At 33.6% G+C, this 27,492-nt stretch overlaps 1 protein-coding gene across 1 annotated transcript; it reads left to right on the top strand.

Moving 5' to 3' along the window:
- Window positions 1-3,804: 3,804 nt before the first annotated feature.
- nompA (no mechanoreceptor potential A) lies at window positions 3,805-26,145 on the top strand. Its single transcript, XM_065512933.1, has 21 exons — window positions 3,805-3,997; window positions 7,631-7,978; window positions 8,058-8,152; window positions 8,247-8,356; window positions 8,419-8,628; window positions 8,730-8,872; window positions 9,115-9,301; window positions 9,394-9,506; window positions 9,575-9,847; window positions 10,014-11,057; window positions 11,160-11,652; window positions 11,710-11,873; window positions 11,943-12,036; window positions 12,095-12,179; window positions 12,252-12,391; window positions 16,578-16,832; window positions 16,893-17,257; window positions 17,313-17,368; window positions 17,430-17,836; window positions 17,959-18,084; window positions 26,070-26,145. The coding sequence occupies exons 1-21, from the start codon at window positions 3,907-3,909 to the stop codon at window positions 26,143-26,145; spliced, it is 4,875 nt and encodes a 1,624-aa protein (XP_065369005.1). The 5' UTR covers window positions 3,805-3,906.
- The last annotated feature ends 1,347 nt before the right edge of the window (window positions 26,146-27,492 follow it).

Genomic DNA, 27,492 nt, shown 5'->3' with positions numbered 1-27,492 from the left:
CTATCATGCCTCCAACAGACTGACGGACATAGCTAGATCGTCATAGTGTTTTATAAGGACCCAGAATATAAATGCTTTTGTGAGTCTAATATTTTCATGTATTACAAACGGAATAAAAAAACAATATATCCCTTTTGGTGGTGGGTATAAAAACCATCCAGAAAAACTGTTGGTGCTAAAAAAAAAAACGCTATCCATAATACAAAAGGACATTGTTAATAGTGTTAATAAACAATTTTTTACAAAATAAAATGGACTTAGCACTTTTTCATATACATATATAGTTATTGAATATTATCCATTCCTTGCTACTATAAACTACAAAATTTAATGCTATGAATACTTTATTAGAGTACTAATTCCTTAGTACTCCAAACGTATTGAATTCATTCCTTAAGTAAATTATTATTTATAGAATTACTTCCTTATTTAATCATTCATGTTTTCTTTAATTTAAATACATTACAAAATAGTTTAATAAAATATGATGAATGTTTCAAATGTTCTTCAATTCAAATCTGTTACAAATAGTCTTGGTCAATTTTTTACCTTAGTGGAATGAAATTTTTTTCAAATATTTTTTGTTGTTCAGAAATATTTTTTGTTGTTCTGAAATGTGCGAAATCGGTGCGAAATGGGCGAAATCTGTCAAGTAGAAAAAGAGTTATGCACCAAAATGTGAGACAACCTCCAAAAAAGTTAAAATTTTTCAAAACTTTTTTTGCAATTTTATTTAAATATATTGTTACGAAATTGTACTTGAATTCAAATATAACGATTTTAAGGGCTGATTTAAAAGTAGCATAATACTTTCAAATAACAGTGCTATAATAGCAAACTGTAACATATCTGTGGGCATTATTAAATAAAAGCTTTCAGTTGATTTGATCACAACGCTGTATTCGAACTCGAATATTCAGTTAAAGAACATTGTAGAAAGTACACCACAGATGGCGTATGTATTAGTAAGATCTAGAATATTCGAATTTTTACAGTTAAAGAACAATCTAGAGTGCAGATGACAGTGTTATAAATAGTGGCAGAGGATGCAGTCGTGAGTCAGTTTATCAGAGACGCTTTTCGAATAAACATCAACTGAGTGCCTTAAAGTGTATTGTGTTTTTTTCAAGTAAATTCGTGTACATTATAAATTGTGTCTGTATTTCTGCGAATTTACAAACGTGTATAAAAAACATTGAGTGACTATTTAATTCTGTTGTTGTTGTACATTTGAATAAATAAAGAGTTGTTACAATTTTCAAACTACTAAACGGCTTTTATTTGCAATCAAACGTATCAGGTTTATTTAAAGGAAATAAACTAACGTTTTGAAAAGGTTAAAACATAACAATATTGTAGATTTGATATTGAAATTTTTGCAGACGTTATTGCTCTATAGATAATGGTAAGAATCGGAACATGATTTCTGCCAGTACCCATAGAAATTTATTCCCGGAATATGGCTATATTTTACATAAAAAAAGTTTCACGTAAAAAGAAACAACAAAAAGTTATTTTCTTTGAATCGGTTCATATTTGACCGATCTCTTATATATATCAGATTAAAACTCAACACAAGCAATATACATATCTTCGTTTACATTAAAATCGTGGCAACGAATTTTTATGAAGATCTGTATGTTGAAATTAACTCTCCGTAGCCCCCAAATAATTTACATACATGACTACTCATACATCAATATATCCGCTATAGACCCGGTTCGGGAAATTCGGCATACAAATGGCTAAGATATAAGGAAAAAAACAGGACAACCTCGAGTCATTAATATAGACAATATGGATATCTAATGATAGATGTTTTAAAGACCTTTGCAGCGACGTATATAGCTCCATAGTAAGTTGAACCTTCAATGGGTAAAAATCGGGAAAAATTTTAAACGAAATTTTCACACAAAAAAATTTTTTTTTCATATGATTTTTTCACTATTTTAAAAAATTTAAAATAAAAAACAAATTTTGTAGAAAAAATTTTTTATCACTAAAAAATATTTCTTATTTAAAAAAAAAAAAAAATAAAAAAATATTTTTTTTTAATTTTGTTTACCTAAAAATATTTAAAAGTTTTATTTAGAGTTAAGAGTTTTGTGAATTCAGTTAAAATTGTATTAAATACTTCGAAGCTCTGGTTATTCAGTACTTTGTATAGAAAAAAGTCTAATTGGAACCAAACCCGATATATTAATGTATCATTCATGTTCTTAAGATATTTGGGGGCTTCGGAAAGTTGATTTCAATAGATAGGCGTATAGACGGACCTTGCTTAAATGGTCACAAAATAATATTGTAAAAATAATAAACGGAATGACAAACTTATGTCTACAGAGAGCCTCAAAAGTGAGTAAACACCACAAATTATTTGATTTTTTTCAAGATAATGAAAATCCTAAAATCTATCCATCGATTGCAATTTAAAAGTTTTGGTTTGTAGGAGATTGGGTTAAATAATGGATTTTGTTCTGAAAAAAAGTTTAAGTCGGACAATTATAGTTTCATGATCTCCAAAAAATAAAAAAGATCAACGGTGTTTACTCACTTTTGAGGCTCTCTGTATATCCCTTACCACACAGTGAAAAGTATGCGACAATTTGAAGCGAATGACATTTGCAAGAAAAAGAAACTGCAAACTGTTGTGGTTTGCAATACAACATGCGAACCAAAACAGTTTGCAGCTGCGAATTTAACAAAAGCAATATATTAACATGGTTTTTAAAATTTTATTAAAATACTTGTTCGATTTTAAAAGAGAACTATAAAAAAGGGCGGGAAAATTAAGCAAAAAAATAGAGAAATAAAAATAAACTTTCTATTACAATTGGGCGCTCATTCGTTATGCACCCCACAATTTTTATTTTTACTTCAACATGCAACTACTCTATGAATCTATTTTAAGTAACAATTAAGTGTAAGCCTCAATCAAATTTAAATAACAATTAAAAATCAGCGAAACAAACAACAATTACAAATATTCTAATGTAAAATGAGACGAATGCCAATGTCGGCAAAACCCAAAAACTACAAAACTACAAATGAAAAAAAACTACAAATGAACAAAAAATGCAATAATTAAATTTAAAATTAGAATGAAAATGAGAAATTTAACTGTTACTAGTTAATAACAACGATGAAAGTTAAACAAAAAAACAAATATTTCAAATCATTAAAGTAAAAACTTGGTTTAAAACGCTTCTAAAAGGAATACAGAAATATTTGGTTATAAAAAATATTTGGAAAAAAAAAAAACAAAGAACCGGATATAACTTCCGGTGTTGAAAAATCAGATCTGATTTTGCGTTAAATATATTTTGCGTTTTTTTGTCAAGTGCTCGTGTCGCACAAAGAAAAAAAAAATAAAAAATCATATGTAAATGACCAAGTTAGTGGCTGTAGCTGGTGGTAATAGTGGTAATACATGTGGTTTTGATTTTGTAGAGTGGTTGCTGGTAGTTGGGTGAATTATGATTTCAACTGTTTGGATAATTGTCAACCCAAAAAATTCAACTAAGAATTATTCTATGCGTTACGCATGGCAACACTTTATGAACTTAATTAAAAATTCAAATTGAAAAATTCTCTATAAAAAATAATGATTATTAACGAAATAAAATATTTGTTGCTTTTTTCTTGTTTATTTCTATTAAGGTCACTATGAACTAAATTGCTTTAGTTTAGCCTATTTGATTTCAGTTTTAAACCATTTCTTTTTTGTTTTTCCAGTTTTTTTTCATATTTTTTTACGTAAGCTGCATCATCTAATGAGGATCACAATCATGTTTTACAGATAACTATTCTTACTCCACCTCATTCCCAAGGAGACCAATAAATATTTCGAAATCATATTGTGTTCGCTTTTAAGGCGGATTCCAAACACATACAAAAATCGTTAAAATGTTGAAAATAATAATGATGAAACCAAGAAAAAATACTATAATTTTATTGATAGTTTGTATTGCTAGTTTAAGATGGGACGAGATTTATGGTAAGTATTACATTTATAATGTATTATGTGCAAGTTATGATTTAATAACAGAGGTGTGGTTAAAGGAGTTTTACAGCATAAAGGAAGGCATACAAAAGAAACTCTAATAGATATTAAAATTATTAAATTTCCCTCTCTATATGTTGTACTGTCCTTTAAAATTGATCACAAATCACAGTGTGCAATGATAATAAACACCATCGTCGCTCACAGTCTCGATTGGATTCCAGATACCTGGGGTAATATCCATATTGCAGTTTACCTGTAATGGTCTCCAATGCAAAATAGTTGAGATAATAAGATCTAGAAGGCAATACTGATGAGCAATCCCAGTCGGCACAGTTACAGGAAAGACCGCACCAGATGTATGTGAATTTACCATTCAAAACGGAGAGCAGTATAGAGCTATTACTTTCGATCTTGACCAATAACTTGACTATCAAGGTATTGATGTCAGATGAGGGGAGTTGGAGCTCTATAGTTCTAACCTAAGGAAGAATCAGAGGTGCATTATTGGTAGAACGAATTGAGGACAAAAGGACTATATCTTGAGTTCAGGAATTGGTAAGAGCTGCTGGTCTACAGTACGTTCTCTCTTCAACCTGAAAAAGAAGTATGATAGATTCGCGAGACTAGAGTTACAGAGACCATCACCACAGCCAAAAGCTACTACCAAAGCTACAATCGCCTAGTCATATTGATACTCTAATCTGGGAAAGACGCGATTGAGTTGCAGTCTTACAGGCCAATATCCTGTCGCGAAGACTCTTCATCTACCCCAGCCGACCCGTCTACTACCAGCAGCTCGTCACCAATATGTAACCACCATTACCACTTAAATTTCAAAAGACTTAAACCAGCAGATATCTAGTGATAGAAAGGTCTACATGGCATTAGACTTGTCGAAGACCTATGACACAATGAAGAGAGAGTCCCTATCAGCTGAATCGCCATATATGAAGGTTAGTAAATGAAGGCAAAAGGAAAAACTGGTTAGAAGAACTACATCTTGAGTTCTGGAGTTGGTAAGTTGTGGTCCACAGTTCTGTCTCTATTCATCCCGACAAAGAAGTATGATAGAGTCGCAAGGCCTGAGTTGCAGAGGCCATCAGCATATCCATGCTGATGTTAAATCATCAACGGGAGCAGGGAGTTGAATACCTAACAAACTGGAAATAGGATAAATTCATTCTGGTACTCAAATCTGGGAAAGGTGCAATCTTAAAGGCCAATATGCTGTCGCAAAGAATCTTTTCCTATGCCAGCCGACCCGTCTCCTACTAGCAGCTCGACAGCAGAATAGTCATCGCGGCATTAGACTTGTCGAAGACCTTTGACATTGTCAGATACTCCTCACTCTTCTAGAACATCCAGCAGTCCACAATAAAAGAGAGCGTTATTGGCGAAACTAATTGAAGAATCTTCATACTCCAAAGACCCAAAGATCGCTCAGCTGAAACGCCACATCATCAAGTCAGCAAATGAGGACAAAAGGGGAAAATGGTTAGATCATTTGAAGAACTACATCTTGAGTTCAGGAGTTGGCAAGTTGTGGTTATAGTTCTGTCTCTCTTCAACCCGACAAAGAAGTACGATAGAGTGGGGATTAAGTTTGCGCCAAGTGAAGTTGTAGAGGTCGACGGTATATGTAATTTAATGTTTAAACACTTAGGCGACCAGTGAGTTGAAATAGGCTATAGTTATACTGATAATCAAATCTGAGAAAGACGCGAATGATAAACAATCTACAGGCCATTACCCTTATTGTCAGCTGTCGCGAATAGTTGTATACTACTCCAGCCGACCCGACACCTACTAGCAGCTTGTCACTAACATGTAAGCGCCGTTACAGACAAAAATCTTACAAGGCTTAGACTTATTGAAGGCCTTCGAAACTATTAGCTTCTCTTCACTCTTCTAGGACATTCAGCAGCCCACAATGTCCTACTGTTTGTTACTAATGTCCAAAGATGGATAGCAAATTATCTGATTGACCACCATTTGTTCGTGGAGTTTAGAGACAAACACTCAAAACCCAGTAGAGCTAAGCAAGGAGTTCCTTCGGGCGTAGTATCGTCGCCCTTCCTGATCAACAATTATCTTATTAAACTCCTCGCACCTCTTCAAGAATTGAAATTAATCTTAGCACTCCTCACCCTTCTGGGACATACATAAGCCCACAATGATTAACTAATAGTTTCCAAAGTCCAAAGATGGATAGCAAATTATCTGATTCACCACCATTTGTTCGTGGAGTTTAAAGACTCAAGCAAATAGTTCATCAGGGTGTAGTCCCGTCATCCTTCCTGATAACCTACTATCTCTTTAAACTCCTCGAACCTCCACAAGGAATTTGAATTAATCTCAGCTACTCCTAACCCTTCTAGGACATACAGAAGCCCACAATGATTAACTGATAGATTCCAAAGTCCAAAGATGGATAGCAAATTATCTGAGTGACCACCAGTTGTTCGTGGAGTAGAGCTAAGCAAGGAGTTCCTCAGGGTGTAGTCCCATCGCCCTTCCTGATCAACAACTATCTTATTAAACTCCTCGTACCACCACAGAAATTGAAATTAATCTTAGCACTCCTCATCCTTCTAGGACATCTAGCAGCCCACAATGTCCAACTGAAAATCACCAATGTCCAAAGATGGATTGCAAATTATCTGGTTGACCACCAGTTATTCGTGTAGTTTAGAGACAAACGCTCAAATCTCGTAGAGCTATGAGTTCCACAGGGTGTAGTCCTGGCACTCTTCCTGATCCACTACTATCTCTTTAAACTCTTCGCACCTCCACAAGAATTAGAATTGGTCTCATTGGCGGAAGAAGCGATGGACCACAAATTTTATAACCCAGGTCCGGTATCTATTATATCTGTAAAATGGACAACTTCAGCCCTACGCGTAATCTGCAACTACTACCAGCAAAGTCAACTGTAACACTCTTTATAACTTGGACGATGGTTGTAAATATTATCTCGGCGTTGTAGTCGATAGGATACAAATTTCGAATGTGAACCACCCGGCTGTTCCCAGGCTTATAATAGGTAAATGTTTAGTTTAGAAAACAATTCCTCCTGGGATGTCATCGGAGTAGTCATCCCAGTCACATCATTACAGAGTTGGAGAACCTACGTATATACAAGGAGAGCATGCAGAGCTATATACAGGTATATACATTCAAAGAGACGACAATTATTCCGAGACCGCAAGATACCGCATGAATATCATACTTTGAGGTCTCACAGCTGATATGGACATCAGAGAAAAACCTGCAGAAAAACAGGAGAAATAGTTCCGAATGGACTGTGGTAATTTATTCACAGCTTGTGGCCTGGGTACACATGATATCTCCACATATTAAACACTCCAGCAGAACCTACTTCGCTACGTGCAATGGAGCTACAAAACCAGTTGAAGTAACGCAATACCTTGGCCTTACCACTATGCAGAACTCTCGATTAACAAAAATTTTCCTTTTATAAGCTACCTATTTCCCCCTTAAATTCATATTTAACCACACCTCTGTCACCCTTTAACTTGTCATATCTTACAAGCAAAAAACGAAATTGTTACATTTGTTACAAACTGTTTTTTTTTTTCATTTTTGCTTTTGTTGTCCATGCAGCTCAAACAACTTGTAAAAATGGCTTAGGTCGTGTTCTATACGAACGTCTACCCAATCAACAGTTACAAGGCTATGACGATGATGTGGTACGTGATACAGCTCCACCCTTTCGTGTGCTAGAGAAATGTCAAGATCTTTGTTTACGTGATCGCACCGGCACCAATAATTTAGTGCGTACTTGCACTAGTTTTGATTTTCAGCCAGGCAGTAGGATAACGGCATTTGGCGGCAACATGGAATACGAAGAGTCGTTGTGCTATTTGACATCTGAGCAGGCGGGACCTGAAGGTATTGGCAGTTTAATGTTGGTGCCGAACAGTGTACATTTCAATGAGATTTGTTTGACATGTAAGTAGTGAGATTAACAAGAGATTAAATAATAGTTGGAGTTGAATTTGTTACTGTAAATGAATAAATATCATTTCAGCTAGCCGACCGGAAAGAGAGTGTCCTAGTCGCAGTTATGTCTTTGAAAGACATCCACGAAAGAAACTTAAGTTGCCCATATCGGATATTAAAGAGGTAGAGAATCAGTCAGGATATTTTTGATAAACTTTGATACTTATTTTTATACAATAGATAGATAAATTAATAATTTCCCATTTCTTGCCCGCAGATTACCGCCGCCAATCGTTCAGATTGTGAAGATAAATGCCTCAATGAATTCTCGTTTGTATGCCGTTCCGCTAATTTTGATTCCACGATGCGCTCCTGCACCCTAAGCAGGTATTTAGTGACACGTTTAATTTAAAATCAAACCATTTTCAAATACAATTAAATCACTTTAGATTTACACGTCGCACACATCCCGAACTCTTAGAGGATGATCCCAATTCAGATTATTTAGAAAATACTTGTCTCAATGCTGAACGTCGTTGTGATGGTTTGGCTGTGTTTGTCAAAGAGGAGAACAAACGTTTAGGCGGACCATTTGAGGTGGACATATTTAATAATATGACTTTGGAAGAATGCCAGACAATGTGTTTGCGTGCTGAGAAGTAAGTGGGACGACAGCTAAACACAAAATACAAGTTTCTAATTAAAACTGTTACTTAATTATTTTCTTAATTCTTTATTTCATTTTACTTCTGTATTTTAGATACTTCTGTCGTTCGGTGGAATTTGATGACCAAACTAAACAGTGTATTTTATCTGAGGAGGATTCAATTTCACAAAAAGATGACATTAGTATAAGTTCAAGTCCAACACATCATTTTTATGATCTTGTCTGCTTGGATAACCGTAAGTAATACACATGATTAGTGTTTAGTGCTGTTGAGGGGAAAATACACGTTTAATTTTAAGCTGCTTAAACAACATGACCCAAATGCTGCCCAAAATATTTAGTTTTGTTTTTGTCTGTGTTTTAACATATTGCCCCTGGATGCCAGCCAGACACACTTCTAATGCTAATTAAATTTTTATGTTTTTCTCTAATTTTGTGGCAAAGATGTGCGTATTTAATTTGACTCTTTTATTTGCAGAACGTGCAACAGATTATCCGGATAACTCAGTGACATCTCATCTGTTCTCTAGCGGTAGACGGCCAGATACAGCATTTCAACGTTACCGCAATTCCCGTTTGGGCGGAGAATTTCATTCCGAGATAACAGGACGATCATTAAGCGAATGTCTGGATGAGTGTCTAAGACAAACCAGTTTTCAATGCAGGTAAACATTTGTTCACAATATCCAACAAACATTCCTCATTCACAAATGACTTCATACAAACATACAAATTTGTAAAATCTTTCATGTTGCAGATCAGCAGTGTATAGTGATCGTTTTCGTACATGTCGTTTGAGTCGTTACAATCAAAAAGATGGCATGCGTATAATTTATGATGCAGATTATGATTATTATGAAAATTTAATGCGTAAGTTGATGGTGATGGCAGACGTTATTATAGAAAATGTTTATTTTATGATTGATATAAAATTTCAGTTAATGTGGTGGGAGCAAGCAATGATAATGATGGTCATGGTGCTAGTGGCAGCACGGGGGGTAATGCTGCTGGAGGTTCAAGTAATGGCCACCGACCTTCCGATCGTCCTGGTAATAACTGGAATAATAATCCCAATAAAAATGAAGATCGCTATGGTGGCAATCGCTATGGCCCAGGTGGCAGCAGAGTACCCAGTGAAACACCCAGCACTTCGGATGGCTATGGTCGTCCGCCTTATGATCGTTATCCAGACTCGGGCTCTAATGATTATGGTAAGTATTGGCATTAGTCCCTTGGCAAAATGATTTAAACTTGATTTAAAAAATACTAATTTCTAATTATTCACAACTTTCTTTTATGTATATCACCCACATTAATAAAATTAATAAAATTAATTGAACAACTAACCATCATTTAACTCACTAACAAAAATGTTAGATCGTTATCCGGGAGCTGGAGGTGGTGTGCCCAGACCTGGCTTAGGGGATCGTTATCCTGGTGGTGATTATAATGATGATCGTGATCGTAATCGAGATAGGGATAGAGATCGTTATCCTCCTAGTGGAGGATTATATGAAGATGAGCGTTATCCTTTGGATAGAGATCCCAATCGCTTTCCTGGTGATCGTGACAGGGATCGTGACCGCGATCGTTTCCCACTGGGGGATCGTGGACGTTATCCAGCTGATAGAGATCGATATATGCCTGTAGGTGATAGAGATCGTTATCCTGCAGCTGTAGATAGAGATCGTTATCCTGGAGCTGTAGACAGAGACCGTCCAACCTATGACGATCGCTATCCCGATCGCATGCCAGGACGTTATCCTTACGATGATGTTATGCCACCAAAAGATCGTTATGCTGACCGTTATCCCGAAAGCAATTATAATGAACGATATCCTAGTGATGGTCGTTATCCGCCACGTGATCGTTATCCTTTGTATCGTCCGACATCTGGTCGTTATCCTCCCGTTAAAGATAATACCTTGCCTATGGATTTACCACACACTAGACCCTATCCACCCGATGATGATGTTCCCTATCGTCCTTATTTGCCTGGTAGCCGTTATCCGGATGATCGCTATGGTGGTCGTTATCCCTCTCGCTATCCACCTATGCGGGATTCCTTAGGCGGCGGCTCACCGGGTCGTGATGCTCCCGAAGGTTTTCCTGATAGAAGATTTAGACCTTCTTCATATGAATCACGCTATCCTTTAGCGCCTGAAGGTCCTAGAGGACCCGCTCCACCTGGACGTTACGGTCCAGATGGACGCTATCCGCCCGAAGAAATCATACATAATGCCAGACGACCCGAACCAGATTCGGCCAAACGTTATCCACCTCCACCAATAGTGGAACCAGCTGGCAAATATCCTCCTACTTCGCCCAATCGTTTACCGGTAGGTACAGACCGTTATCCCGTTGATATATACAAATATGGAAACCGGTTTGGTGGCCCTAGTGCCGGAGATGTAAGACCAGGTAATATTGTACTAAACAAATAATAAACTAATGACTCTATCGAATAAAGGCCACTTTATATTCTCTCATGAATAATAACAAATTTGTGTAAAATTTATGTAGGATACAAACGACCACCTCCTCCTCCTCCATACTATGACATGGACTATGAGGAACGTTATGGCGATCGTTATGCTCCCTATGATCGTGAATATGAAAGACCCTTAAACCGTAGACCTGTCGTAAATCCGGGAGGAAGCGGAGGTTATGCGGGCTATGACAGTCCCTTCAAACGTCCCTACTATGGTGGTGGTGCTGGTGGAGGTGCTGTCAGTTCGGGAACCTTAACACCCTTGCCAAATGATCATCCCATACCAGGAGCTTTACCGCCACCACATCCTCATCCGATATCACCTTATGGAGCCTCTGGGCCTGTAGGTATTCCGCGACCACCCATTACACGTTGCGAGGAGAGTGATAACTTTAAGCAGGTAGCAGCACGCCACAAAATGAGAAGACATTTTATAAGAAGATCACTGGTGGTGCCCTCGCTAATACAATGCGAACGAGAGTGTGTAGAATCAAGGGATTTTGTGTGTAGAAGTTTTAATTATAGGTTAGTGAAAAATATTTATAAAAACTACTTAATAGTTAATGTATTTATAAAATTAAGGGATTCTGTGGCCTCCAATTATGATGATCGTGATGTACCCAATTGTGAGCTAAGTGATCGTGATTCTCGTGAACTAGATGTTCATGATCCCAGCTTATTTGATGCCGCCAATTATGATTTTTATGAGCGCAGTATGGGACGTAGTGATGGTGAATGTATGGATGGTAGGTTTTCTAATACAAAATAAAGAGAATTCGATAAAACAATTAATGTAATCATTGGATAATATTTAGTTACACAAACTTGCAATGAGGAGGGCATGGAATTTACTATAAGAACTCCAGATAGTTTTATGGGTCGTATATATACCTATGGCTACTATGATCGGTAAGATTAATTAAAGAGAAGATGTATAAAATTATTTATTTATTTAATATATCAACAGCTGTTTCTTCCGTGGCAATGGCGGCACTGTAAATGTCTTGCGCATCAGTGGTCCTCAAGGTTATCCCGATTGTGGTACCCAAAGAGTAAGTTTTGTTTACATATATTAACTTTTCTATTAATACAGTTGGTTCCAATTTATTTTTTATATTAAAAAGTATGGTGACACTCTAACCAACATTGTGGTGGTACAATTCTCGGACAATGTACAAACTAGCCGTGATAAACGCTATAATTTAACTTGTGTTTTCCGTGGACCTGGTGAAGCTGTTGTTACTTCTGGTTACATTGGAGCTGGGTATGTTCCAAATTCAGAAAGTTATGTTGATGTTGTGATTTGGGAATTAGTTTGAATAATAAATTTTATTTTAAAGATCTGGTTTGGATTAGCTGAAACTGGATGTTTAGTTTAGTCATTAGCATGCTGTATTTCATCAAGAATTTTGTTATTTTTTTTTTAAATTTTACATTTGTTTGCAATATTAGTTAAAGTAAGTTAAGGGTAATTTGTGAAATATTTTCAGGCTTGACTGTTGAACGCTAAACTTTTTGTTATAATCGCGAAAATGGTTTTCATTCCAAAATTCCAAATAATCAAAGTAAAAATTTTTAAATGATTTTAAAATCTGTCCATATTTGTACAAGTTACAAGCTTTATAAAGTTTTCCCAACTAGAGATGGTCGACTTTAACACCCTGTATCTCACCAGGTATTCCAACCAGATTATTGGGGTTGTCATAGAATCCAATCATTGTCGGAATCGTTTTCGAAAGCGACAAAAAAAGTACATTGGTCTCGTGAAATAGAAAGTTATCGGTTTTATATTCGATCCAGATTACATTGGATTTCATAAGTCAAATGTAGCTTTTTAGTCGTTTTGCAAAAACCGATTCCGACAATGATTGGATTCTATGACACCCGTATGTCCTTTTCTACGATTCTTTCATAAATCATTTTACTTCAGATTTATTACAACTTTTTTGACTTTTTTTGTAAATGCATTGCCATCTGATTGGTTGATAGTCAAACAAAATAATGGGGTCTTGAAGCCATTATTCACTGGAGAAAAGTCTGTCAAAATTATCTCTCACTCAAAGAATATAAATCAAAAATAGTCTCTGAATGCAATATTGGGTGTATGATTTAAAAATGCGGTATTTTTAAAATGTTTAGCATTTATTTTGAAACATTTGTATGGCTTCCGAGCCAATATCGAATACACTGTTCCAAAGTGATGCGTATCCCAGAAAGAGCCATCTGCATCGATCGAAACAAGTAGTAGTAAAGCGAATGATTCAAAACTTCCCAATAACTTCATTCTAAATACTTTTTAACAGGTACTGTAACATGTGGCCGAGCGTTGTCATGATGGAATATTACATCTTTCATGGTCTCTAGTCTTCAATTCGTATGGTACCCAATTTCCCTGCTTTTGGATGAATCCTACTGCAATGATTTTGCAGGCTTTTATTGAACCTTCTGAACCGCACAAACTATCTCTTGCACGTTGAAACGGATGGAAGGCTTTCACCATAAGCTTTGGGGAGCAATCGGTATGCTTCAGCGGCACTTTTTTTCAAATTAAAGAAGTAAAGCAAAACTTCCCGCATATGACGCTATGTTGGTACAAAATTCGAAATTTTTCGGTTAATGCTCACTTCAAACGAATCAGTTGCGTTCGGTACAGGTTCTCTGTGATGGTCTGGTCAGATTTCAGTAGCTTCCACCAAATATAGAGAATTACCTTAGCGGCATGAATATTTGGCTTTGGTGTCGATTCGGCTGGTTGGCCGGCTTCACATGCGATCTCGTATGTTTCGGGTTATCGTAATGGATTCATTTTTCCTCGCATGTAATGATTTGGTGTGAAAATGAGTTTCTTTTATAGCGTTCAAGCAGCATTTCAGACTTACAAAATCGTCTTTCAAAGTCCCTCGGCTTCAATTTGCATGGTACCAAATTTCCCTGCTTTTGGATAAATCCTGCTGCTTGCAAACGTTTTGAAATTGCTGCTTGAGTGGCTCCCAATGATTTTGCAAGCACTTGTTTAGATTTACAACAATCTTCATGGAGTAATGTCAAACAAATCAGTTGCCTTCGGTACAGGATATTTGGTGTCGATTCGGCTGGTTGGCCGGGCTTCACATACGATCTCTTACGCTTCGGGTTACCGTAATGGATCCATTTTTCATCGCAAGTAATGATTCGGTGCAAAAATGATTTTCTTTTCTAGCGATAAAGCATTATTTCGAACATGCAAAATAGTCTTTCAAGGTCTCTCGGCTTCAATTCGTATGGTACCCAATTTCGCTGCTTTTGGATAAATCCTGCTGCTTGCAAACGTTTTGAAATTGCTGCTTGAGTGGCTCCCAAGGATTTTATAAGCACTTGTTGAGTTTTACAACAATCTTCATGGAGAAATGCCAAACAAATCAGTTGCCGTCGATTCGGCTGGTTGCCATCGAGTTATCGTAATGGATTAATTTTTCCTCGCAAGTAATGATTCGATGTAAAAATTATTTTCTTTTATAGCATTAAAGCATTATTTCGGACATCCAAAATCGTCTTTCAACGACTCTCGGCTTTGAATCGTATGGTACCCAATTTCCCTGCTTTTGGATGAATCCTGCTGCTCGCAAACGTTTTGAAATTGCTGCTTGACTAGCTCCCAATGACTTTCCATCTCTTGTTGAGTTTGACAACGATCTTCATGGAGTATTGCCTCCAGTTCTTGGTCTTCAATCTTTTTTGGCAGGCCTGGGCGATATTTGTCTTCCGTGGCAAAATCACCACTTCTGAACCGAACAAACCATCTGTAGCACGTTGAAACCATAAGCTTTTGTGAGCAATAGGTCTGCTTCAACGGCACTTTTTTCAAATGATCTCTTAGGCTTCGGGTTAAGTTATGAATCCATTTTTCTTCGGTGCCAAAATGAATTTCTTTTATAGCGTTCAAGCATAATTTCGTACATGCAAAATCGTATTTCAAGGTCTTCAATTCATATGCTACAAAATTTCCTTTCTTTTGAATGTATCCTGCTGCTTGAAAACGTTTTGAAATAGCTCTCAATGATTTTACAAGCTTTTGTTGCGTTTTGCAGAAATCTTCATGGAGTAATCCCTCCAATTTTTGGGTTTCAACTTTTTTGGCTGGCCTTGGCGATTTTTGTCTTCCATATTAAATCACCACTTCTGAACCGATCAATCCATCTCTCGCAAGTTGAAACCGATTAAAGCTTATGATGAGCTTTGATGTGCAATCGGTAAAAGCAAAACTTCCAACATATGACGCTTTGTGGGCACAAAATTCGACATTTTTTATGTAAAAGAAACGTTGTTTAACTTAGTAAGAATAAATGACATGAATGAAAAAACCGCGTTCAAAAGATACGCAATGTATTGTAAATCACGAATTTTTAAGTCTTGTACCCAATAATTCGCTCACAGGAAAGTGAGTTATGTCTTTAGCTCTGAGTTTGAACGGTTTCTGAAGTAATCAGCTAAATTTTTTTTTAAAAAATTGACTTGTTTGAGATCAACCTATTTTAAAGATCCGGTCAAGGAAAATATTTCCATTAGTAAGGTTTAAAAAATATCCAAAAATAAGACAGAACGTCCCACACTGTTTTAGATTTTTTAAATAATTCGGTACCCTGTGAACCATTGGAGATATCTTAAGGAAATTTTACACAAATAGAACTGATAGTAAAAACAATTTTGATGATTTGTTTAAAGTTTTGTAGACCCGCGAAGACCAAATCTGGGTCGCCACAACTCATAAACAGCTCTGAGGGTATATAATTTAATGGCTCACAAGCTACCGAATTATTTCAAAGTTATAATGATTCAAAACCACTGTTCGTACCTGACTACTGGTTCAATGTGTGAGAATAAGCTTTGATTAAAACTCATTAAATAGAACTTTAAGCAAGTCACCGAACCATTAGCAATTTTACGAAACTTATAACTTTAAGACAAGTTAATTTTTTAATCGTAAACTAAATTGAAATATAGAAATTTTAAAATATTTATTTTAATTAAGATTCCAAAGATATTCCAAAAAACGCCACTGCTTAGATTAGCAGTATAAAATTATAAACTTAAGTAAGCTTTATTTACAAAAGTTCATTTAAAACATCTAAGCTTTTCTATAGTTAAATTACAAACCCCAACTTAAACATACTTTTAGGCTTAAGTACAAATAACAAAAGCTTTTTGAAAAGCTTTCTTTTATAAATCTTTATACATTAGAACTTTTAAAGTAGTTGTTATTTTTAAAGCATGTACTGTAGTTACTTGCATGGTTGCCAAAACTCTTTTCGATTAATATTTTTTAAGTAGTAAGCTGACTAATCCTTGTATTTAGTGAAAATCTCCCTAAAAACAAAATGTAAAACAAAAAACGTTTTTTTTTTCGTAACATAAGAAAAAACGTTTTACAAAAACATTTTGTTTTATAACAAACTATTTGATGTTGTAAAAAGTCTTTCTGATTCCGATAGATCGGGCAGTCCCATACCCATTGAATATTTGCCAGCCGAAAATACTTTAAGCTCTAAGGTGCGCCTAAGTATTTTGTATCAAGGACGACCCACTACCACCATAGCTGTAGGAGATCCTTTGACATTCCGTTTGGAGGCTTTAGATGGCTATAATCATGCTACGGATATATTTGCCACAAATGTGGTGGCCAGAGATCCTTATTCGGGCAGAAGCATACAACTTATAGATCGTTTTGGGTAAGTAAATTAGTAAATTGGCTTTCTGAATTATATTAAATACACGATTTCGGATAATAGTTGCCCGGTGGATCCTTATGTCTTCCCGGAATTGGATAAACTGCGTGATGGCGATACTTTAGAGGCCCGCTTTAATGCCTTTAAAATTCCCGAATCAAATTTCTTGGTATTTGAAGCTACTGTACGCACTTGTCGTGAGGGTTGTCAGCCGGCTTATTGCCCCGGACCAGCTGGTAGACAGGAACCTTCATTTGGTCGCCGTAGAAGAGCTTTAAATGAAACCGAGCTTTTAGAACAAGAGCAAGTGGAAGAAGATGAAAATGAAAATGTTGATTCATTGGAACCAGTGGCTGAACGTTTAATCGATGAAATGTCCGAATTGAATACAACAACTGTAACAGCTACTTTGGGAGAAAGTAACACAAGTATTATAACCCATTAAAACCAAAAAAACTTTAATTAATTAAATTTATTTATTAGACAACTCCACCGAAAACGAACCCGAAGAACCTGAGCAAGTTAGAGAAATGATAGAGGTACAAAATATTTACTTAATAAATTAATTAAACATTTTCTTTAACAACATATCTTTAACAGGTCTTTGAAAGCCGCGAAGAAATCGAAAAGGAATCCTATCCCCGCAAACTGGTGGCTCCCGTGGAAACCGTATGCCTTACACCCTCAGAATATCACGGCCTTATAACAGCCATTATTTTATTAATGATTTTACTGCTAAGCATTACCTTGGTTTCCGGTTTGGCCTACAGACGTTATTGGAAAACTATGTCCAAAAATCGTTTAGCGGATCGTCATTCACCCATACATTCGTTGGGCCACTCCTCATCGATGCGCACTCATGAGCGCTTTAGCGAAATCGGTCATATGCCCAATGGTTCGGGCAGTTCGAATGCCACCACTACGTCTTCATCGAATCGTGCAGCAAATGCCTTCCGTTCAAATGTTTCCATGTTTGGTGGGAGTCTTCATAAGACATTTGCTACTGGGTGGGTAATTATTGTTTGATATTTTGTTAGATCTTATCATTTTAATACTTATTGATTAATTAACATATTTTATGAAATTATCATATGTAATATTATCGAAATAATTATTTTTCTGTTTCCAGAAATTTAGCACGAATGTGCCAATTGCCAGTAATGAATCCCATGCGAAATCAAACAAACGGACCCAATCAATTTGAAGATCCCAGTGAACCCATTTACACAGATCCCTCTCTATTCGAACGTTCCAGGTTTGTACAAACTACGGCACAAGCAATTCTTTTACAACAGCAACAACACAACAATGCTCAGCTACAAAAACAATTAGCTTTAGCTTAAGTGAAGTAAACCGAAGGGGCGTGAATGGAAATTGATAAAAAACAAATTAAAATTTATAAGAAACATAAAACAGGTTAGCTTTTCAACATTCAAAAATAGAAATCTCGTTTAACCCTTTAACCGATCACTTAGTAGTACTAAAAGTTTGAATTAACATAAATACATTACAATAGTTATTGTAGTTAGTTTCACATAAATCGGAAAATATATCGTCGAGTTATCACATTCAAAATTAATGTAGTAGCTAATGAATACAAAAAACTAATATTTTATTTAATAATTTCATGCAAAATCTGTGTATAACCCAACGAAATATCTCACAAGTAAATTACAAACTCATAGTTAATTCCATAACGAAACTGAAAAAATTCATGGTTTAAGTAAAGATTTTAATTTTTCAATCGCGATATTCATAAACGATTTTAAAGTTAACAAGTAAGAGAGCTGTATTCGGCTGTGCCGAATCTTATATACCCTTAACCAAATTATACTTCAAAATTAAAATTTTAAATATTTTAGGTAAACAAAATTTATTTTTTTTTCCAAAGTTGTTTTTTTAATTTTTTGGAAAAAAAAAATTTTTCAAATTGTTTTTTTAAATTATAAATTTTTTTTTTTTAATTAAAATTTTTTTTTTAATATTTAGCGAAAAATAAAACTTTTGGTGAAAAAAAAATTCATAACAAATATTTTTTCCGATTTTGACCCATTGTAGGTCCAACTTACTATTATACTTTACGCTGGAATTGAATATGTTTATTTTGAGCCGCTTAGAAATTTGGGAAGAAATACTGTACCGTCATTTAAATGTTTATTATGTGTCATTTTGTTGTTGTTGTATCTTTAAACTCACAACTGGCTGCAAATCCCCAAATGGACTTGAGATTAATTTTGGATGATTCCAAAATATAAAAATTGTAATGTTCCATACTTGCAGCATTTGTAACACTTTAAAGTTGGCTCAAGCATTATTCTTTGTAGGGCCTTTAAAAAATATTATTTGTTTTAGATAAATATGATATTTTTCTTCAAAATTGGACAAGTTTGGAGTGAGCTCGGCGGTCCTTTTCTAATAAATGAGATAATTTTTGTTTTACACTCATTTATGTTAAGTTTTCCTGCAGAGATGTATACAAAATATATAAGAGGCCGAGGTATTTTTATACCCTTCACCTTCGTGAGAAGGGAATATATAAGTTTGTCATTCCGTTTGTAATTTCTACATTTTTCATTTCCGACCCTATAAAGTATATATATTCTGGATCCTTATAGAAAGCGGAGTCGATTAAGCCATTTTCTGAAGACCCCAGATATCTTCGGGATCCAAATCTTCAATAATTCTGTCAGACATGCTTTCGAGAAGTTTGCTATTTAAAATCAGCAAAATCGGTCCATAAATAACGGAGATATGAGCAAAAAACCGGGACAACCACGATTTTGGACCTATTTTTGATCTATATCTGGATTACTATGTCATTAATATAGACAATATGGATATCTAATGATAGATATTTCAAAGTCCATTGCAACGATGTAGATAAGGCTATAGAAAGTTGGACCTACAATGGGTCAAAATCGGGAAAAATATTTTTTAACCTGAATTTTTTTTTCATCAAAAAATGTTGTTTGTCATACATTTTTTTTCCAAAAAAAAAAAAAAAAAAAAAAAAAATGTGGAAAAAACTTTTTTTAAAAAAAATTAAAAAACAATTTCAAAAAAAATTTTTGAAAAACAATTAAATTTTGTTTACCTAAAAATATTTAAAAAAATGTATTTTGAAGTATAATTTGGTGAAGGGTATATAAGATTCGGCTCAGCCGAATATAGCTCTCTTACTTTTTTTTTCCATTGGGTGTGTCACCTAAAATTGCGGGATTTTTTAAAATTTTTTGCTTTTATTTTGAAACATTTGTACAATATAAATTTATTCCAAGTATTGACCATTGTTAGTTATGACCTTTTTCCATCTTTCTGGCAACATATGGCTTCCGAGCAAAAAGAACTGCTCATATTTGGGATACTCTGTTCGGAGGAGAAGCGAGAGAGTTTTCTGCATCGATCGAAACAAATAGTAGTCGGGCATGATCAGGACTTTAAGGTGGGTGAGGCAAAACTTCCCAAGCACTTCATTCTAAATACTTTTTAACAGGTATTGCAACATGTGGCATGATGTAATATTACGGTTTCATGTCTGGCCGCATATTCTGGGCGTTTTTCGACCAATGCTCGCTTTAAACGAATCAGTTGAGGGTACAGGTTCCCTGTGATGGTCTGATAACATTTCAGCAGCTCATAATAGATATTATTATTATTTGGCTTTTGTATCGATTCGGCTGGTTGGCCGGGCTTCACATACGATCTCTTACGCTTCAGATTATCGCAATGGATGCATTTTTCATCGCAAGTAATGATTCGGTGCAAAAGTGATTTTCTTCTATAGCGTTCAAGCATCACTTCGGACATGCAAATTTGTCATTCAAGGTCTCTCGGCTTTAATTCGTATATTACCTAATTTCACTGCTTTTGGATGAATCCTGCTGCTCGCAAACGTATTGAAATTGCTACTTCAGTAGCTCCCAATGATTTTGCAAGCTCAAAGTTTGAAGACCAATTTTTTTTATTTTAGATGTTCGGAATTTGGATGCTTGTATAAGGGCCTGATAACTGTATACAACCTACTTCTATTATATTTGAAATTGTATTGGGTCCATCACATAAAAAAAAACAAACAAAAAAGTCGGTCAAAAATTAAAAAAAAAAAAAATCTGCATAAATATCTCATGAACCAAAACAGATTCCCACACATGTAACCGTATTTTTCTAGATATTTTCAACTACTTTCTAAATATATTCTTGACATTAGGATAAGAATTGCTCACCCGAGGTGAGCAACTTTGGTAAGCCGCCCATTAACCACCATTCCAAATACGAACCCATGTAAATACAAATCAACTCATTATGATATCTCCAATCGTTCACGAGCTACCGAATTATTTCCAAAATAAAAAGTTACCACTAAAATACCGTAGCAGACATAATACAAATTATCGTTACCTTTCCTTAGCCAACAATGATGGTATTTATAGCTCTCCAAGTTGAACTCTGAATTTATTATAATTTCCTATCAAAAAACAATATATAATATTCTTGTCTAGTAACTTGTACTCTTTTGTTTTTAATTTTTCCTTAATTCCTTCAAAACATATAGCTGGATTAGTAGAAACACGTTCAAAACAATTCAAACTCGTCCAACTTATGTAATACATAAACAATTGCAAAAAGTAAGCTTCATGATAATTAATAATTTTATTATAAAATGCATTTTATAACAAATAAATTATAACAATAACAAATATAAACAAACAAAAAAAAGAAACAAAAGCACAAGTTTTTAATAAAATAAAGTTAGATTTTTTTGCAAAAAAAAAATTAAATATAAAACAACTCAAATGAATTTATTGAGATCAAATTACCAAACAGTTGAGAATTTTTGTGTTATCACGCACGATTTGAACAATAAAAAAGAATTTAAATTTAATAAAATAAATATTTATTTTAATAAAATTTGATATTATTTACAATAATCACTTCCGAGCTTGGTGAGGATAAAAACGCTTAACATTGTTAAATGATTTAAAATCTAAAAAATGTAACATAAAATACGATCGTATAAAAGATCTTTTATGCCAAAATATTACTTTGCCCCTTCTTTACTTTCTAATACTCGTACGTCTCTGTTTTAGCCAAAGATCATCTTTCCAAATATAAGTTAGTAGAAATTTGTTGCGTTTCTATTTGTCTAAATGCATTTTTCTATATTATTTCCGCAAATATTAGTTACGATTTATTTTTTTCACATTTCTAATCATGATATTATGCACGTTTAAATATTGTAGTAAGAAAAATAACTAAATTGAGTAACAAATTCATTTCTAATATAGTGGGTTGACTAAATATTTATTTATTATACAATGTGAATTAAATCATGTCAATTTCTTTGAATATCTTTGACAAACGTCATCATAATTTAGCAAATAGTAGTTTTTTCATTTCATTTAATAAGTCTGTATGTTGTGTTTTATCATCACAGACAGTCAAAGAAAGATAGACTATTAAAAAGAAAGCAGAAAAATAAGAAGAGATTAGCCACCATAATCGCACAGTGTGGGAGATAAAAGAAATATTTTAAATAAAATTTATTTTAGACATTAAAACCGCTGAAATCTACTATATTTTAATAGAAAACCTAGTTTTCAAAAAAGTTTTGATAAAGGCACACAAAAATTACAATTTCCCCTATTTATTTATGAAAAATGGGATTTGGAAAATCCCGAATACCCCGGGATTTAAAATTAAAAAACCCCGGGATTTTCGGGAAAGGGATTTCCCGTTTGGCATCTCTAAATTTAACTCAATGTGCAACTTCAAAATGTATAGACAGATCAATATTTACTAAAAACAAGTAAGAGATTTATATTCGGCTATGCCGAATCTTAGATACTCTTCACCAAATTATACTTAAAAATATTTTTTTTTAATATTTTTAGGTAAACAAAATTTATTTTTTTTTTCAAATTTTTTTTTCCAATTTTTTTTTTAAATTTTTACATTTCGAAATTGTTTTTTTCCAAATTTTTTTAAAATTTTTACTTTTCGAAATTGTTTTTTAAAAAAGTTATTTACAATTTTTTTTTTTTTTTGGAAAAATAATTTATGACAAACAAATTCGGGTTAAAAAATATTTTTCCCGATTTTGACCCATTGTAGGACCAACTTACTATTATAGCTTTATATACATCGTTGCAATGGACTTTAAAATATGTATCTCTAGCTGACCCGGTGCGCTTCGCCACCCCAATTAGAAGAAAGAAATAGTACTATCAAGTCTCACTTTGTGAATCTAATTGTAAATGTCTAATTTCATATTTCTGTGTCCATTATTATAGAAAATGCAAAATGTGTTCCTAATTTTAAATTTTTAGGTTTATTATTATAAAATATTCAAAAAGTACCATTGCAATAAGGAAATAGTACCATTGATTATCACTTTTAAATTCGCATTCACTAAACCATAACCCGTCAAGTTTGAATTATAGATTTGTATATCATTTCGTATATTATCAACTAATTTTTTTTCTATAATACATAATATTTAATAAATTATCACAAAACCGAAACCGATCGGTTTTTAATTTTTTAAAACTGAAACCGCGGTTTTGAAATTCTTCGATTTTTTGGAAACTCTATTTCCATTATTATAGGAAATTCAAAAAAGTACCATTAGAATATATAAAAAGTACCAAAAATCCCCCACTTGTGGTTTCCCACTCACTCGGGTCCATATAAGCTTAATTTCTTGCCTTTAGGTTCATTGGTGAAGAAATTACAAAAAGTACCATTCGAATAAAGAAAAACTACCATAAAGTCTCCCCCTAGAATTCTCACTCACTTATGACCATATACAGTGGTGGCCAGGAATTTAAGACAAAAATTGTTTGCTAAATTCCACGTGATTGTCAATTATTTTTTCAAATATTTCGACAAATATGTATGCATGAGGATTGTTTTAACACACAAGTGTGTTTTATTCGACTGTGTCAATTCATACATATTCACCACGAACACATACAATTTTTCTACAACTTGACCAAAAAAAAATTTTTTTAAATAAACATATTTTCTCACATTTATATCATTATATTTTTATTATTATAAAATATTCGGACCAAATTTCGTATTTTTAGTTCCATTAGTTTCGGTCATATCATGTTATTAACAGCGGATGTTCGCTGAGGTGGGTCAACGTATTTCCACATATCTTTGTCCATATATGTTTTACCGATTTTTCCAAACATTTTTCAGAAACTAGAAACATTAATAATAAATTTCATACCCTTAGAGGTCCTTTTATTTTGGCTCTATCGCACTTAAAATTCAGTTGATGAAAAAAATGCAAGTATTTGTCTTAAATTGGTGGCCACCACTGTATGTTTAATTTCGCGTTTCTAAGTCCATTGTTATAGAAAATTCAAAAAAGTACCATTAGAATATAGAAAAAGTACTAAAAAGTATACACTTGTGGTTTTCCAGTCACTCGGGTTCATACAAGCTTTATTTCATGATTCTAGGTTCATTGGTGAAGAAATTACAAAAAGTACCATTCGAATAAAGAAAAAGTACCAAAAAGTCTCCCCCTAGAATTCTTACTCACTTATGACCATGTATGCTTAATTTCATGTTTTTAAGTCCATTGCTATAGAAAATTAAAAAAAGTACCATTAGAATAAACAAAAAGTACCAAAAAGCAGCCACTTGTGGATTCCCACTCACTCTGGTCCATATAACCTTTATTTCATGTTTCTAGGTTCATTTGTGAAGAAATTACAAAAAGTACCAATCCAATAAAGAAAAAGTACCAAAAAGTCTCCCCCTAGAATTCTCACTCACTTAGGACCATATATGTTTAATTTCATGTTTCTAAGTCCATTGTTATAGAAATTTCAAAAAAGTACCATTAGAAGAACAAAAAAGTACCTATAGTTCAGTTCACACATTTTGGTACCTAAATATTATCCCCTATTCCTAACACTAACTTCACTCAGATACATATCAGCTAACTTTAATGTCGATAACTGAAATAATTTAAAATGTTAACAAAGTACCATTAGGAGAAAAGTACCAATTTTTCTTTTCCTCCTTGAACACCCCTCAAGTTTGAAATTTAAAAATATTCCATTTTGCCAAAATTGTTTATGCTACAGGCATGTCTCAAAATATTAAAATCTGTGTTAATATGGCCAAGAATAAATATGTTTTAAAAAAAGTACCAAACTGTTTACCGGGATTTGGCCCAATATACACCTTGGTACTCGAGTTCCAAATAACACCCTGTTAGTTAATTTTTGTACGAATCCAGGAACCAACGTTAAAAAAATTATCAAAATTGGCTTAATAATTTCAAATATAATGTATTTTCCCGATTTTATCCCCTTTTTGGTACCTTTTTTATCCCCATTGCGGTGGTAAAATTTTATTCAAATAAAAATCTGCATCGTGGTGGGAGTTCATAATAAAATATTCGTATGTCTATGTCATATTATAGAAAAACATATTTTATGAAAAAGTACCAAAAATAAACACAATTTTTATCCCTTAAGGGTTAGAATTTCCAAAAAGTACCAAACTTGTATTTTTTATTTTTTGATAAGTAAAGAATGCGATTTAAAATTTGTTTTTATGTTTATTGGTTTAAAAGATACATAGGGTGCCAAAAAAGTACCAAAATACAGTTTTTACCCGTTTTCTCCCCTAAAATGTTCGAATTTCGAAAAAGTACGAAACACCTGTCAGCTTATTTTTTAGATGAAGTAACATGCAATTTTAAGTTTTTTTGTATCTTTACTAGTTTTGAAGATATAAGGTTACCGAATTTACCCGTTTTTACCCTTTTTTTCCTTATATCTCAGCCATTTGTGGGCCGATTTTGACGATTTTAAATAGCAACCGAGCCCGACATATTGATGTATGAATCCTGTATGTAAGTTATTTAGGGGCTACGGAAAGTTGATTTCAATATACAGACGGACATGGCTATATCGACTTCGCTATCTATAACGATCCAGAATATACTATATACTTTGTGGGGTCGCAAATGAAAAATGTAGAAATTACAAACGGAATGACAAACTTATATGTACCCTTCTCACGAAGGTGAAGGGTATAACAAGTACATACATGACAATTTTATTAAAATACAATATAATTCTAACATTTATTCTTAACATTGATTTAATTTAATTAATTATGACTTTATAACTTGTTTTCGTAATTTACAAAACTTTAAAAGAACTTCATTTATATATTATTAAATATTTTGTATTATCTATTTCCCTTTAGATCTCTACGCAGTCTCAATATAGAGGGTGGCGAAGCAGGAGAGAACGATCAACACGATCGCCGTAATGATGTCTAAAACTTGCACAAGCATTTCACTCGGGAAATTCATTCAAAAATAAAACCCATGGACTTAAATGTAATAAATGAAGAAATGAAGGAAATAATAACTTAAATTAATCATAATTAAATTACTATTAAGTAAAAACAATACAATAGCATTTACTCGTATAAGAAAAACTGCCTTAAAAAGTATTTAATGTAACCCAAAACCCCCTAATCCAAAGATTACACAAACAAAGCTCATACAGTTTAAATCTGTGATTAAAAAAAATATTTTATACCAAAAAAAAAAACAAAAAAATAATCACAAATTAAACAACATTTTGATACCAAATATATTTTTGTAGTTTTTAAAAAGTCCTGTAAAATGTTTTCATATTTTATGGCCCTAACAATAAGCTGAATATAAGACATTTAAAATTTAATTTTTGTATTACATTATTATTAATTTAATAATAACAAAACGATTGTAATATGTAGTTTATAAATTAATAGGCTTAAACCAACTGATAAAAAACACTAACAGTATAAAATAAGAAAATATTTTATTTAAAATATTTCTCTCACAAATTTAATAAAAATTTCAAAAATCTTAAAAAAATAATTGATAAATATGTATGTATTTGTTTGCTTTCTTATCTATATATCCCAGCGGGAAAAAATGATATGACTTCAATTTGTAAGCCTTCTAAAAGGCATACTTACACATTCTAAAAGATCCGATACTCATTCCACCCTGCCTGCTCTTAGAAGGTGTTCAAGAAGCCCTATGAATCCCCTTCTAATAACAAGTGAGCTTGTTGGCTGCCAACAGCCCATCATAAGTAGGCCTTCTCTCAGCCCTCTAACAGCAGCGAGTATGCAAGGCCTTGGCTCGCAATGACACGCCGTGTAAAAATGAAATGATTTTGCAATGCGGCAAAATGATTTTGCAAGTCCTTCTGTCTGCAAAATGAGGCATTTAGGAAGGCCTCTTTACTGCATCTTTTTCCCGCTGGGATCACTGTTGCCAGATTTGCCGATTTATCGGTATTTTGACGATTTTTGATTGTAAAAATGGCAAAGTGCGATTTGCCGATTTTAGTCCTCAAAATGACGATTTTATGAAAAGTCTATATCCACATCAAGGTTTTCATATAATCATTTAATTAACAAATATAATAAATACAAACTGAACCATAATTGTTTTTGTAAGATAGAAGATGATATATAAAAATGTAATCTGAATTTAAAGAGCTTAAATTACTTAGTTTTGATAATTTAGCCAAGACAAATTAATAAAACAAATTAAATCGTTTATACAAACAGTTACTTGAAGGATGTCTATAAACCTATACTAAAAACTTTTTAAAATTAATAAAGC

Source organism: Calliphora vicina, chromosome 5 (genome assembly GCF_958450345.1).
Source record: "Calliphora vicina chromosome 5, idCalVici1.1, whole genome shotgun sequence".
NCBI classification, from domain to species: domain Eukaryota; kingdom Metazoa; phylum Arthropoda; class Insecta; order Diptera; family Calliphoridae; genus Calliphora; species Calliphora vicina.
This window is presented reverse-complemented; position numbering and strand designations above follow the sequence as displayed.

Bases quoted from the DNA above. Each gene is read 5' to 3' on its own strand.
- nompA (XM_065512933.1), top strand. From the start codon at position 3,907: ATGTTGAAAATAATAATGATGAAACCAAGAAAAAATACTATAATTTTA. The intron at 12,180-12,251 runs GTAAGTTTTGTT...TATATTAAAAAG, and splicing joins CCGATTGTGGTACCCAAAGA to TATGGTGACACTCTAACCAA. The intron at 17,258-17,312 runs GTATTATAACCC...TTTATTTATTAG, and splicing joins TTTGGGAGAAAGTAACACAA to ACAACTCCACCGAAAACGAA.